Genomic DNA, 16,486 nt, shown 5'->3' on the forward strand with positions numbered 1-16,486 from the left:
AAGTCCAAGCCTGGTGTGGCTCAGTGTTTGAGATTCGACCTATGAACCAGGAGGTCAGGGTTCAATTCCAGTCAGGGCACATGCCTGGGTTGTGGGCTCAATCCCCAGTGGGGGGCGTGCAGGAGGCAGCTGATCAATGATTTCCTCTCATCATTGATGTTTCTATCTCTCTCTCTATCCCTCTCCATTCCTCTCTAAGATCAAAAAAAAATTTTTTTTAAAAAAGTCCTCACATCTTAATCAAATAGAGGAAGCTAAATATGAACCTTAAAAAAAAAGCAAGTCACATTTATAAGGATGATGCAATTTTCAAAAAAAACTAAACGACAATGTTTATGATAATAACCACAACCTAGTGAGGATTAACTACACTTTCCTAGACTTAAATATTTCACACATGCACACACACACTTAAATTTACTGGCTGTGGATTATGGTTTCTCTGAAAGAAAATATGTTACATGATGCTATAATGTATATTTTAACTAGATGTGGTATATTCTTGTCATATTAGTTATGTAGAAAACATAAATTACAGGTGGAAAACAAGTGTGAGTTCATGTGTTTTATTTCTAGAATACCCCCCCTCATTTGTTAACGTCTGTATACACAAATTCATTAACATACCTATGTATTTTTCATATATTCTAGAATCAGCTATCACCATAAAAAGCATTGAGCCTTAGGAAGTCAGATAAATTATTGATTATGTCTTTGAAATGAATAGTCAAAATTGAGTAAAGTTTTAGAACCCTCTGGTCATTGCTATAGAGCATCAATTTTCAACCTTTTTCATCTCATGGCATACATAAACTAATTACTAAAATTCTGGGACACACCAAAAAATATGTATTTTGCTGATTCATCTGCACCTATTGTGTTGGTTGTCATTTTTTTTTGTTGTTTGAAAAGAGGTCTTTGCTCCTGACTAAATAGCCAGATATTGCATGCAGACTGGTAAACTCACAGAGCTTTCAGGCAAGAGCCTGTGGCAGACTCTGTCTGGGAAGTTGTGCAAGCACTCAAATAATTTCCTGTGGTACTACATAGCCAAAAATAGTTAGTAGCAGTGCAATTTATTTGCCAATTGAATAAATAGTAAACCAGGTCAAGAATAAGATGATTTTAAAAAATCAATGTCTTAATAGCTAATTATCTGTATGTATGGCTCAACCTTAACTTTTCTGGCTTTGAATTTAAAATCAAAGTAACTAAGAGGCAATTGGTGTTTTTTTTTTTCCAATAATGTGGTTTTAAAACTATTCAGCTTTTCTATTTAGGCTACTTTTGCTTTGCAACATTTAGAATAAAAGAAAATTCCTAATTACTATTAGAACTGGAATATTAGTTTTAGACTAAATACCTATTTCTATGCTGTCTGTTGGTATTTTTCTAGCTAAATTCTTCTCCTAATAGGTATAATGTCAGAATAAGATATGTTTTAAATGAGATAGGCTCTTAAATGAAATTCAATAGTGCATTTTCCATAAAGCAAAATAACTTTAAGAATTACTTCAGACCTTATTTCTAAATATAAACATTATTTTTAAAGGTCCTGGCAAGTAATTTTGACTTTTTACTGCCCAGTGGAATACTAAAAAGATGTGGCAGTTATATCTGGTATAGGTACTCTATTAAATGTTCTCATTCAAATGCATCCAGTCATTAAAGTGGAAATTTCGCATCAGAAAATTTTGTACTTTAATAAGTTTTATAAATAAGCAACATGATGTATATTTTTCTAATCTATTGCCATTTCTTTTTATTCACTTTATTCAAGCAAGAAATACTGTTTTGATTTCTGAATATTTGCTTATCTTTTCCTCCACCAAAATCCATTCTTCCTACACCATCTCCCCTACACATACATACATGGGTGCACATGCACACACAAACACACAGATGTACACACTTGCCTCTGAAATCATGCTTTTAAAAAAAGGTTGCTTCTCCTGTGTTTCTAACTTATGTTGATTTTTATAGCATTTGTTGTCTTATAGCTGACAGTTAACATATGCTAACATAGCATGAAGCAACATGGTAGAAAAAAACATAGGTTACAGCTAGCTTTCAAATCTTGCCTCTGCCTCTTTCTGCTCTTGTTATAGTGAACAAATACTTAACCATTCTGTACCATAATGGAGACTACAGAATCCATTTTGTAGATTGGAGGGTTTGCACATTAAAGCATTCATTATTGCAGCTGGTATTCCATAGCTTAGCAAAAATAATGTGTTAATACATCATGAACTGTGAAGAGTATGAGAATTTACCTTGTTAGCATTCCATGGATGTTGGCAGAAGACACAAGACTGTGGGGTCAGAGACAAAGAACAGTTTGTTACATCAATAGCAATAGCCAGAGTAACAATTTTATAGATTCCTGAGCCTGAATTCTCATAGGGCAATGTTAAGAGGGTCTAATACCTGCATGCTTAGTAGTTTGTCTTACTAGAAAAAAATCTAAACTTAGGAAACACAATCTTTTTATTTTTTAAAATATATTTTATTGATCTTTTTACAGAGAGGAAGGGAGAGGGATAGAGAGTTAAAAACATCGATGAGAGAGAAAGCTCGACCAGCTGCCTTCTGCACACTCCCTACTGGTTATGTGCCCGCAACCAAGGTGCATGCCCTTGACGGGAATTGAACCTGGGACTCTTGAGTCCACAGGCCGATGCCCTATCCACTGAGCCAAACCAGTTAGAGCAGGAACACAATCTTTTTAAAGAGATAATAAGACTAACTTACCCACCTTTTCCCATCTACTATACTGTACAGCGAATAAATCCATTTGCTTAATAGGTAGACATTACCTCCATCTCCCAAGACACTGCGTTATATAATACCTTTGAAAAGATACTTTGAAACAAAGGTGGTTGATTAGTACTTGTGTCTAAGAGTGCATAGTTTTACATTCTGGCCTAGAGGACCATAAATACTAAATGATCAGGCCTCAGAACTCCTGACCTCACCTTACACTATACTGGTTGCCTTTCTCTCCAACCTGCCGATAGCCTTTGCATTTATTCTTCCTCCCAGATCATCACCTAGCTAACTTCTTGCCATTCAAATTCAGCTTGAATCAAATCAGTGAGTGAGGCCTTACTGACAACCAAATATAAAGTAGCCCCCCACGTATTCCATCACATCACTCTGTTTTTTTTCATAATACTATATTTATCAAATTTATTGTTTATTGCCTATCTTTGCCTTCTGCCCCACCCTATCACACAGAATGTAAGCATGTTTTGGAGCTATAAATGTATCTCGTCTTTAAATAGTATCATGTGCTACTCAGTATCTCAGTAAGTATTTATTGGATGGATGGATTTAATTAGTATTCTCTCTATGCTTTTTGTTCCCTTTTTCCCCTTGTACTTTTCCTTTTATTGTTCTGATTAATAATATTAAACTTTATTATTTGATTTCTAATGAAAATCTTACAGTATTTCTAGGGTTAAAAAATATTACAGTAAAGGAGGAATTAACACCTTCCCCAAAACAAGATGAACCACCTACTTATTAAGTTTAATTATACACTTTTCTATTCAATATTATTATTGATAAACTAGCAATTAGATAACCTGTTTGGTTTCATTGGTACTGAGAATACAAACTCCATGCTGTTTGTTGGAACTTAGAAAAATCCATGTTTATCTGCTAATTCCCACTCTTGCAACATGAGAGGCATTTCTTGATTTGTATAGCACTTAGAAAATAAGAACTTAACTGGTCATATATCTATAGAGATCTTTTTATAACTTCCATGTGATTTGTTTTGATGGACAAAGAGCTTTTATTTAAAATGCCAAGTGTTTATTTAGTCATCCTTATGACACTTCTGCTTATATGAAAAAAATTGTTAAATGATTGTAGTGTAAAGGAGCTATTACATATTTTCAGCTCATTTTTATTATTTGCTCAACTACTTTACTTGTATTCAATAGTTTACTTTGCAGAGGAGGTATAGACTTTAATACATCCACTAGATATTCTTTTGGAAATATATATAGAAAAACAGTTTTGATTTGTAATTTAAATGGTTTTTATTTTTAGTTTCTGTCTCCCTTCTCTTAGTTGATTTCACTAAGATGCAGGTGCTTTAAACATAACAGTTGTATTTATAGCTACATGACATGATACATGACATATTTAATAAGGGTTCGTATGCTAATCTTTTAAAAGACTGGGTTACTAATATAATAAGTAACCATTATTTAAAAGATATTTAATCACGGTTCTCAGATTAATAATTCTCCATTTTTTGGTGTGTAATCACTGTGGTTAAAATTGATCGTTTTTAAAAATTAATTTGTTTTATAGCAAGCATTAAAGGAAAATGTCAAAAAAAGAGAAGCAGAGGAAAAACAAAAACGTGTCAGAATCGCCCAAGAATTGGCAGAGAAAGAAAGGCTTGAACGCCAACAAAAGAAAAAGCGCTTATTGGAAATGAAGACTGGTGAGTACTATCAAATTTTCTATTTATACTCTGTACAAGTAAGATTTATACTGGTTACTTTATTGGTAGTTGAATATACTTAAGTGAAAAAGGGAGATATGATTACTTATTTGTGTAAATCGTAAAGCTGTCCATTTTTTATGGGCTTTCCCCTTTTTTGGTTACTAATTCATAGTGTTTTCATTCTAACTTTGGTTGTAGGTGACTTTGGTTCCAGATATTCACATTTCTTTGACAACTATTTCAACAAACAATCTGTAATAATTTATGTCAGTTAATGTAGAAAACTGGAAAACTCTATAGGCCTGTTTCTTCAATAAAATACTATACCAAGGGAGAAAAAAAGTGATGAAGGGAAAACTAACTGATTAAAAGAGACTAAAAAGACATATCAATCCATTGCAGTAAACAGAATTTAAGTATAGAGTGAGGCAAAAGTAGGTTTATCGTTATCATATGGAAAATAATACAATAATCTACAATAATAAAAGGGTAATATGCTAATTAGACCGGACTTCCTTCCTGATGAAGCTGGGCCAAAGCGAAGCTGCCCAGGTCCCGGTGCCTGCCAGCAGCCAGAGGGAAGCAGCCCAGGTCCCAGGTGCCAGAGGTAAGCCGGTGCCCGCAGCTGGGGGAAAGAAGGCCTACTCTTTATTTTTATTTTTATTTTAATATATTTTATTGATTTTTTTACAGAGAGAAAGGGAGAGGGATAGAGAGTTAGAAACATCGATGAGAGAGAAACATCGATCAGCTGCCTCCTGCACACTCCCTACTGGGAATGTGCCCACAACCAAGGTACATGCCCTTGACTGGAATCGAACCTGGGACTCTTGAGTCTGCAGGCTGACTCTCTATCCACTGAGCAAAACTGGTTAGGGTGGAAGGCCTACTCTTGCATGAATTTTCGTGCTCTGGGGCCTCTAGTTAATAAATAACGATCCAAGAATGAACTGTGTTTTGCTTACTCAAAACTATAAACCTACTTTTGTCCTACGCCATATAGTCCAATCCAAACAAATGGAGGAAAAAAAAAGTCTGAAATTTTTGAATTTCAGTATCTTTAAGAGATTCACTGAAATTTTATAGATGAAAAGAAACTATGTTTGGAATTTCAGTCAAAATAGTATGACTGTAAATTATATGGGTGTAAAGATGAAACAACATTGGCTATAAGTAACAATTACTAAAGTTGGGTGATGGGTACTTGGAGGGAAGGATTTGTTCACTACATTATTTTCTCTACTTTGGGATATTTTACAGTTTGACTTTGGGTGGTGGACACACAATGCACTGTACAGATCGTGTATCATAGAAATGTACACTTGAAACCCAATGTCACCCCAATAAGTTTAATTTTTAAAAATAGCTCTTGGAAAAAGGTAAAAAAGAAAAAATTAGCAAAATTACAGCTTTAGACAGCTATATATGTATATTTTCCAAAGCTAAAAGATACCACAAAGTTAGGAGCAAAAGAATTAAGTAAATTGTAGTTATATTTCACCCCCTGAAAATTCTGGCTCTTCTACCTCCAAGCCACTAAGGACTGCTAAAGCCTTTAATTAAAATCCATCAACTTCACTGCTAAATTACCATAGTTTACCATTCAGGGCTGCAAATTCACCTAAGGTTTCCCTGGGGCTACACAGAGATCCCTTCTTGCCTTCTCTCCTTTCATTTTTACAGACATATTTTATCTTTAATAAAGCAAACTGAGTACCTTAATATATCGCACATGCTTCTTCCACAGGGAAAAATTCATCTAAACACAATTTCTATAAGAGTACACTTGAAATTCAAGAAGTGTTCTCTTGTTAAGGTGTAAACAAAAATGGAGATCAGGAAGGTTTAGCATTGATTTTTAAAATATGCTTCTGAAAGTCATTTTAAAATAATCTATTACTGCCTAGTTTACCAAACATTCTGGTATTTGAACATTAGCTCATTTAGTGTTGGTTAAAGAGTCATCCAGACAGTTCCTCATGGCAGATTGCTGTATTGTTTGCTGTGGGTTTTGCCTGAGGATCTGTCATACAGAGCTTCTCAACAATTCTCTTAAGTTAAAACATTTTAATAAAACTTCAAATCCAATATAATCTTAATAATGATTTTATTTAAACTTATATTTCTCCTGATGAAAACTTCCAATGTTATGAATGTTTGTTTGTTTGTTTTTTCCAATTTTAATATAATACTTTTGTATTCTAGAAAACACCAAAAAAGTAGTAGGTCTTAAGACCATGATCTATAATCCTCCTATCCAAAGAATTACTATTAATATTTTGGTACATTTTTCTTATAGTTTTAAATTTTTATGCCTTTTAATAACAGCTATATGATCCTAGTGAATATGCACTTTACGGTCTTGCTTTATCTTGCTAAACTTTCTGAATGTTTCATTTTATTCTTAATTATGATTCTTAATATCTATGTCATTGCATCCACTTGATATGTGATTTCACACTGAACTTGCATTAGTCGGTAATGAGGTTAGAGACAATACTTATTTCCATCTATTCAATGCAATAAATAGTTATGCATAAATAATTTTAAAATATAATTATTAGGATATGCAATCAAAAGGGTAGATATCTTTAAGACTTTGGATACATATTGCCAATTGATATTCAAAAGTAGTCTAATTTCACCAATTTTTAGCATTAATTTATAAATTTGCTTTGGTATTCTCATTTATTAAAGATTTATGTTAATATAATAGATTAAAAAGTTTGTTTTGTTCTCTTGTGTTTCTTTGATTACTACTGAGGTTGGACAGTTTTCAAGTATTTATAGCCTATTTGTATTTATTCTTTTTGAATTGTGCTTTTTTAGTCTTCTTCTTATTGATTTACCCAAGTTAGCTCATTATATATTAACTAGAGGCCTGGTGTATGAAATTCGTGCACTGTGTGTGTGTGTGTGTGGAGGGGGGGGGGGGGGGGTTGTCCCTCAGCCCGGCCTGCACTCTCCCAATTCAGGACCCCTTGGGGGATGTCTTACTGCCAGTTTAGGCCCGATCCCGCAGTCGGACATCCTTCTCGCAATCTGGGACCAGTGGCTCCTAACCACTTGCCTGCCTGCCTGATCGCCCCTAACCACACTGCCTGCCTGCCTGATTGCCCAGAATCACCTTTGCCTGCAGGCCTGATCGCCCCCCCTGCTGACCTGATCTCCCCCAACGGCCCCTCCTGCCAGCCTGATTGCCCCCAGTTGCCCTCGTCTGCTGGCCTGATTGTCCCCAACTTCCCTCCTCTGCAGGCCTGATTGCCCCCAAATGCCCTCCCTGCCGGCCTGATCCCCCTAACTTCTCTTCCCTGATGGCTTGATCGCCCCGAACTGCCTCTGCCTCGGCCCTGCCACCATGGCTTTGTCTGGAAGGACATCCAGAATGTCTCCTGGTCTAATTCGCATATTAATATTTTATTAGTATAGATATTTACCTTTTAAGTATGTTTTCTCAATTTGGCTTTTTATTTTTCTATCTTGACATAAAAAAGTTCCATTTTTGTTATGTGTCATTATAATCTTTTTGATTTTGTTATCATCTTAAAATTTAGAAAGTCATTCTTTCAACAATTTAAAATCCACTTCAAGTCTTTTCTAGTTTCAATTTTTTATGATACTATCCTATCTAATAGAGAGGGAATATGCTAATTGACCCTCATGCCATCACAAAGATGGCGGTGCCCACAGCCAATAAGGAGGGAATATGCAAATTGACTTCCCGCCCTCAAAGATGGTGGCACCCACAGCCAATAAGGAGGGAATATGCTAATAGACTGTCCCGCTCTCAAAGATGGCGGCACCCACAGTCACAAGATGGTGGCGCCCAGTCCCCTCAGCCCCGCTGGGGTGCCTGCCTCTGGAGTCCCCCACTCCCCTCAGCCCCCCCAGCCACCCAGCACCGACCCGAGGTTCAGGCAAGTCTTGGATGTCAGCTGCCCAACCTCCCAAGGCTGGCCCAGGACACAGGCAAGCCCCAGATGGCAGCTGCCCAGCTGCCCAGGGCCGCCTGAGGCTCAGGTAACCAGGGCCAGCCGAGGCTTGTGCTACCGGCAGTGGCAGCAGCAGAGGTGTGATAGGAAGTCTCCTTCCCCTGATCGCTGGGTTGCCTCCCACCCCTGAGGGCTCCCGGACTGTGAGAGGGGGCAGGCCAGGCTGAGGGATCCCCCCTCCAGTGCATGAATTTTCATGCACTGGGCCTCTAGTTTTATTATAACACTTTATTAATCATTAATATATTTAACACATGGATTTTAATATAGTAGCGTTTATTTCTGAATTTTACCAAAACTTTTCTAATATTTAACCATCAATTATAGTTAATAATTGGCTTATGTTGGTTTCAAATAGGTAATTTTATGTCCAGGATGTTACTTTTCTATTCTTAATTATTAAAATATATTTGAATATTTTTATTTTTAAAATAAATTTAAGGAAAGGTTTCTGTTGTGTAATTTGTTAATCATAGGACTCATCTTATTTGACCTATTGGTTTATTTTATAAAACTTTTTCTATACTCTCTCTTTCCAAACATGGCCTGCAAATTGTTATAGATGCATCTCAAATAAATGTAAGTCTCTCAGTTGAGAGGAGTTTGCAATACCTTTAATATGCTGAGTTTTTATATATGCCAAACATTTTTATATTCTCTGGAAGAATATTCTTCAATTGATAGTCTGGTTAACCTTGATTTATATAATTTATATTAATTATATTCAATGAATACTTCAAAATAATGTCTTTAAAATAGTGTATATTATGTGGGAATATTTAAATAGATTTAATCAAAATCACTTGATGCAAGATACAACATTTGATACAACAGAAAGCTATGCGGTAGTAAGCTATTTTGAAACATTTTCTCTCTTTTAAAAAACATTTGAAAAGCCCTGTTCAAGTGGTTCAGTTGGTTGAAGCACTATCTCATACACAAAAAGATGGCAGGTTTGATTTCTGGTCAGAGCACATACTTAAGTTGTGGGTTTGAGGCCCAGTCAGGGCATGTACGGGAGGCAACCGATTGATGTTTATCTCTCACATTGATGTAAGTGTTTATATGTGTGTAGGTCTCTCCCTTCCTCTCTCTAAAATCATTTAAAACATATCCTTGGGTAGGGATTAAAAATTTTAAAAAACAACAACACTTGAACATCTTGGAAATTAACTTTGATTTTTTTTTTTTACACTGGAATTTTAAAGAATCTAGGGATATCTTCCAAATTTCATTGTACCAAACATGCAATTTTCTCACCGAAGTGAAAAATTTAGATCCCGTCTAAAGTTTCAATAAATGATGATTATTCTGAATAGTCTTTAGTTTTCATTTAAATATAATACAATTATTAATGTAGAAGAATTATTTAGTCTCTTAATATTAATGTAGCTGTTACATTATAAGTCAAATATATTTGTTGATAACCTTTTTTCATATTTAAAAATAGTACAAATATGTAGTCACCTTTTTCTTTCCATGTTAGATATAGAATATGCTTTATGCCAAATCATGATTTTAATAACATTTGGAGGTTTATGAAGATAAAGTTACAAAGAAGTGTGTCTAATTAGTATTCACTAGTGAAAATATTCTTAGGCAAAATATCAGTTTTTGACACTTCAAAAAAATTTATTTTGTTGTTGAGAGTATTACAGATGTCCCCCATTTCCCCCACTTTGCCCTCCTCCACTCATCTCCCACCCCATCCCAGGCCTATCCTCACCTGTCTATTGCCTTTGTCCATGGGTTATGGATAATTGGTACTTCTAAATTCCTTCACTTTTCTCATCCATCTCCTGAACTTTTTCCCATCTGGCAACCATCAAAATGTTCTTTGTATCTATGACTCTGTTTTTATTGTTTGTTCATTTATTTTTATTTTTAGATTCAATTAGTGATAGATATGTATTTTGCAATTTTATTGTTCCTAATTTTGATCTTTTTTATTTCTTTTCTTCTTCTTAAAGAAGACCCTTTAACATTTCATGTAATTCTGGTTTCATGGTGATGAATCCTTTAGCTTTTCCTTATCTAGAAAGCTTTTTATCTGACCTTCAAATTTAAATGATAGCTTTGCTTGGTAGAGTAATTTGTGTTGTAGGTCCTTGCTTTTCATCACTTTGAATATTTCTTGCCATTCCCTCTGTCCTGCAAAGTTCCTGTTGGGAAATCAGCTGACAGTTGTATGGGCGCTCCCTTGCAGGTAACAAACTGCTTTTCTTTTGCTGCTTTAAGATTCTCTCTTTTTCTTTAACCTTTGCCATTTTAATTATGATGTGTCTTGGAGTGGGCCTCTTTGGGTTCCTCTTGTTTGGGACTCTATGCTTCCAGGACTTGTATGTTTATTTCTTTCACCAGTTAAGGGAAGTTTTCTGTCATTATTTTTTCAAATAAGTTTTCAATTTCTTGGTTCCTCTCTTCTCCTTCTGCCAACCCCACGATGCCAATATTGGTATGCTTGAAGTTGTCCAAGAGGCTCCTTATACTCTTTTCATATTTTTGGATTATTTTATTTTATTTTTTGCTGTTCTGATTGGGTCTTTTTTGCTTTTTTATATTCCAAATTCTTGATTTGATTCTCAGCATCAAATGTTGAACCTCTACTGTTGAATCCCTGTAAATTATTCTTTATTTCATTTAGTGTATGCTTAATTTCTGACTGGGCCTTTTTTATTTTATTGATGTTCTCACTAAGTTCCTTAAGTTCTCAGTAAATTCTTTGAGCATCCTTAAAAATCATTGTTTTAAACTCTGTGTTTGGTAGTTTCCTTGCTTCCATTTTATTTAGTTATTTTTCTGGAGATTTCTCCTGTTCTTTCATTTGTGACATGTTTCTTCGTCTCTGCATTTTGGTTGCTTCCCTGTCTTTGTTTCTATGTATTAGGTAGGGCTGTTATGTCTCCTAGAATTGGTAGAGTGGCCTTGTATAGTGGCCCAGTGACTCAGCCTCCCCAGGTACCTGAGCTGGAAAATCCAAGAGTGCCTGTGTGTGAGCTGTGTGTACTACCCTATTGTAGTTGAGCCTTGGTTGATGTTGGCATTACTGGGAGGGAATGACCCCAATGCCAATTGGTTATGAGGACCAGTTTCAACTATAGCAGAAGAGCGGTTGTGTAGAAGCCTACCCTGTGGAGCAGGACTTACTTTAGTGGGGCTCACTGAGTCCACCCCTTGAGTGTGTCACTCGTAGTGGTGGTGGGGTTGTAATCCAGTGTGGTCAAAGCTGACTGCTGGGTGCACTGGCTCTGGAGCCTCCTTGGAGGTGCAAAGTCAACCACTTCCTGTGCCCTGCCTGGGGCCACACAGAATGAGCTACAAAGCAATCTGCAGATGGCTGCTATTTGTGTTGGGCTTGAAGATGCCCAAGAGAGGCCAAGCTCTGAACCTGGGGCCACTTATTGAGAGGTATGGGGCACACTGCTGCTGCTTGTTTGAGAAATTTTAGGAAAGTCTGAAGCATAAAGCAAGAGAGTCCAGTTGTATGGAAAATCCCATGGGGATTATTTGGATTAGCCTGCATGTAGGGAGGGGAGGGATCTCAGGGAATCATCAGAGTGGGGCAAAAAGTGTTAGCTAACTTGATGGATAATCAGATATGGTGCCTGCCTGCCAGCTCTGTGGCAGGCAGGGCTCAACTAAGGAACAATGGCCTCTGCTAGCACTTTTCTCTGGGAAAGTGCTTTCCCTCCAGCTCTTGCCCTGATTCCAGACAAGTTAGTTCCTCTCTGAGTGTCCCAGGTTCCTTTAAAGCTGCTGCTCCAGAGCTGGAGCTCAGAGGGAGTCAGAGTAAGACCATGCACTGGCCCTTTAAAAAGAACTGTCTGAGGCCAGCAGCCTCCTGGTCACTCAGCCATACCCCTGCTGGTTTTTACAGCCACTATTGTGGGGACTTCTCTTCCTGCTACTAGAACCCTGGGATGGGTGCCTGGTGTGGGACAGGGACCCCTCACTCCTCAGGGAAACTTCCACAGCCAAGATATCCCTCCTGATTTTAACTTAAACCATCTCGTGTATGTGGGACCAGCCAGTTCTTCGATACCGCCCAGCATCTCTGTCCCTCCTACCAATCTCAATGTGCTTCTTCTTCAATTCCCTAGTTGTAGGACTTCCATTCAGCTAGATTTCAGGTTATTCTAAATGATGGTTTTTCTGTATTTTAGTTGTAGTTTTGATGTGGCTGTGTGAGGTGGGGAGTACAGGGGTTTACCTATGCCGCCATCTTGACTGGAACCTCAGAGGTTTTGTTGCTTTTCTTTAATCCTCACCGAGGATTCTTTTCCCACTGCTTTTCAGAGAGAATGGGAGGGAGGGAGTAAGGAAGGGGGAGAGAGAGAGACATTAATGTGAGACAGACATATCGACTGGCTACCTCCTGCACTTGCCCCAACAGAGGGCGGGGAGTGAACTCACAACCCAGGTACTTGCCCTTGATCAGGAATTGAACCCACGACCCTTTGGTATGAGGGCCAATACTCTTTCCACTGAACCACATTAGTCAGGGCCAGAACCTGTTTTTGTTGTTGTTGTTGTTGTTTTAATATATTTTTATTGGTTTCAGAGAGGAAGGGGGAGAGAGAGATAAAAACACCAATGATGAGAGAGAATCATTGATTAGCTGCCTCCCACACACACCCCCACTGGGGATCGAGCACGAAACCCGGGCATGTGCCCGACCGGAATTGAACCTGGGACCCCTCAGTCCTCAGGCCAACACTCTATCCACTGAGCCAAACCAGCCAGGGCCAGTACTTCAGTTTTTGACATTTTTAACAGATCACTGAGTTTGATGCATTTCTGAAATTTGACAAATACTGTCTTCACATATTGTATTATTATGAAAAATATAAGTGCTGTGGTCTTCCAGTATAATTTTATTGATATAGGAAAGAAATATAATAGCTCAATCACTTTTGTTTCTTTTTTTCATCAACAAATAGGTTTTTTTCTAAATGCTCAAGTACAGTAATAAGTAAGGGTAAATAAGATCCCTGCTACAATGAAGTTATAAATTCTAATAAATGAATCAGACAAACAACTTGTATAATACAGATTATAAAAAGTTATATGGTATTTATCCTTCTCTGACTGGCTTATTTCACTTAGCATAATGCTCTCCAGTTCCATCCATGCTGTTGCAAATGGTAAGAACTCCTTTTTACTGCAGCATAGTATTCCATTGTGTAGATGTACCACAGTTTTTTAATCCACTCATCTACTGATGGGCACTTAGGCTGTTTCCAAATCTTAGCTATGGTGAATTGTGCTGCTATGAACATAGGGGTGCATATATCCTTTCTAATTGGTGTTTCTAGTTTCTTGGGGTATATTCCTAGAAGTGGGTTCACTGGGTCAAATGGGAGTTTCATTTTTAGTTTTTTGAGGAAACTCCATACCACATGATCTCACTCATTTGTGGAATGTAATGAACAACATACACTGATGAACAAGGACAGATCCAGAGACAGAGTGGCATCGATCGGACTGTCAGGCCTCGGAGGGAAGGTAGGGCAGGGTAGGGGTAAGGGGGAGAGATCAACCAAAGGACTTATATGCAAGCATATAGGCCTAACCAATGGACATGGACAACAGGGGGGGTGAGGGCATGAGTGGGGGGGATGGAGGGGGGTAACGTGGGGATAAGGACACATATGTAATAGCTTAATCAATAAAAAAATTTTTAAAAAGTTATATGAAATTAAATAAGACAGGATAATAAGATGGAGATGGAGACTAGCTGGAATGGCAACTGGTGGCAACAAAATTTGGTCTTAGAGAACTAAGGAGAATATTAATATATACCAAACATACTAATTTAAAATATTGATAATATAAAACGACTTAAAAATTGACAGGAAAACCAGTCATTTTTGTATAGACCATGGTACAGTTGACCCTTGAACAACACTGGGATTAAAGCCCTGATCCCCATGCTGTCAAAATTCCCCATGTAATTTTTGACTCCTCATTAACTTAGTTGTCTCTCGGTATCTGCAGGGTATTGATTTCAGGACCTCCGCAGATACCAATGTTCATGGATGCTGACATTCCCTATAAAAAATGGTGTAGATCAATGCATACAGTTGGCTCTTTGCTGCCATGCATTCCCAACTGCTGACGCAAACAGTACAGTATTTATTGGGGGGGAACAATCCACCGATAAGTGGACCCACACAGCTCAAACCTGTTGTTGTTCAAGGTCAGTTCTTCCACTCTTACCTTTCTATAAGCTGTCAGCCTAGCTTTCCTGTTCTTAAAAAAATGGAAAAGGCAAATTGTTGAATTCACAATATTTTGTCACTTTCTGGACCAGGGACTTTTTGCTCCACCTTATTTTTGCATGTAGGACATGCATCCCTAAATGAGGAAAGGAAACATTTTCATATAATTCTGCCATAACCCCACAGGGAGCTTCCTTCTATATATATTTATATATTTCAGAGAGAAAGGGAGACGGAAAGAGAGATAGAAACATCAGTGATGAGAGAGAATCATTGATTGGCTGCCTCCTGAAGACCCTTCACTGGGGATTGCGCCAGCAACCCAGCCATATGCCCCTCACTGGAATCGAACCCAGGATCCTTCAGTCTACAGGCCAACACTCTATCCACTGAGCCAAACCAGTTAGGGAGGGAGCTTCCTTCTATATATTTTCATGACGTTAGTATTTTTACCATATAAATTGAGCTGCATTTTTTCACAGATGTTCATATTCTTCTCTCACTACCTGTGGTAGTAGAGTAAACTAAATCCTTGCTCATTCTTATCCATCCTCAATCATTTCTTGTCTTTGGCAAGGAAGCAGGCAACTATTTTCAAGTCTAATATTTTTTATCACTATTATTTCAGAATGTGATTTTTGTTAATAAAGTGAAAATAAAAGAATAGTGGGCTAAATTTTCCTAAGAAGCAAAATGAAGCATTGAAAATCCTTTTGAGCAGAAAAGCTAAGAAAGCACAGAAACTCGTGTTATCATGTTATAGCATTAAAAGGGCATTTCTCTCATTTTTGTTTTCTCTAAAAATGATGAGCCTGGAGGTTTCTTAAATATGTACATATACAATTTTGGCTACTTATGCTGAATAATTTGATTTTATATTAAATAGACAAGCAAATTAACTACATTTTCATGATGTCTTTATTTAATCGGTATGTGAATTTGGAATACATTTTCTGAGGTTGATGTTTAAATTAGAATTATTTTAATTTATAAGACATCCAAAGTGTTAAATATCTGATGTAGAAACCAGTAAGTATAGACACTAGTACTTATTTATTTAAAGTGCCTAGCTATCCTTATGTTTAATCATTTCTAGTAAGACAAATAGTAATAGTGGTTTTATGTGATCATGTACAAGGTTTTCAAAACTGCATTTCTGTTTCTTAATCATGGAAGTGAATAGGGCATTTGATAATACAATTCAAATATTATGCTTCAAGACTTCCTGAGTATGTAAGTTGATTCACATAATTTTTAAATAGCACATCAGAATGGCCTTGAAATGGACCCAGTGTTGTATAATTATGTTTTGTGGGGAAGTAAATAAGAGCTTATTTAATGGAGCAATAAAAACTATATGAGTAGCTCCTATATTTTAGTCTTTAGGTTACAATTTGTGTATTATTTATTAGATTTAAATGTCTCATTTGGTACAACTTCAGTCTATTAAATAAAAAGATAATTAGCTTTTAGGAATCTGTTGTTTACCCACATGGTCTAAACTGCTCCTTTGTTTTCCATTCTGCAATTTAGGATAACTAAGCAATTAGGCCTCCATTTTAGAGGAAATGCATATTACATAAATTCTACTTGGGAATGTCTGCCAGTCTCAACAGATAGCAATTAATGTGTATACTTGCTTTCATAAAGGCTGTGACAATTACCCTGTCCTCTTCAGATAACATAAAACTTAGATTATTTCCCATAATTGTGTATATTCTAGTTTTATGCAGTAGTGCTTTCAGTTTTCTAGCATTATTGGCAATTGATGCACATATATATATAGGCCAGTGGTTTTAATCATTTCT

At 36.8% G+C, this 16,486-nt stretch overlaps 1 protein-coding gene across 4 annotated transcripts in view; it reads left to right on the plus strand.

The window, feature by feature from the left end:
* Positions 1-16,486, plus strand: part of DIAPH3 (diaphanous related formin 3) — a gene marked incomplete at its 5' end in the record, with an annotated part of 567,305 nt that overhangs the window by 388,748 nt on the left and 162,071 nt on the right. For all 4 annotated transcript variants that reach the window (XM_081083267.1, XM_081083268.1, XM_081083269.1 and 1 more), the window contains one exon: positions 4,327-4,462. In XM_081083267.1, the coding sequence (XP_080939393.1) occupies positions 4,327-4,462 (136 nt within the window). The remainder of the gene's footprint in view (positions 1-4,326; positions 4,463-16,486) is intronic.

This window comes from Myotis nattereri, assembly GCF_964212035.1.
Source record: "Myotis nattereri genome assembly, chromosome: 2".
Lineage (NCBI taxonomy): Eukaryota > Metazoa > Chordata > Mammalia > Chiroptera > Vespertilionidae > Myotis > Myotis nattereri.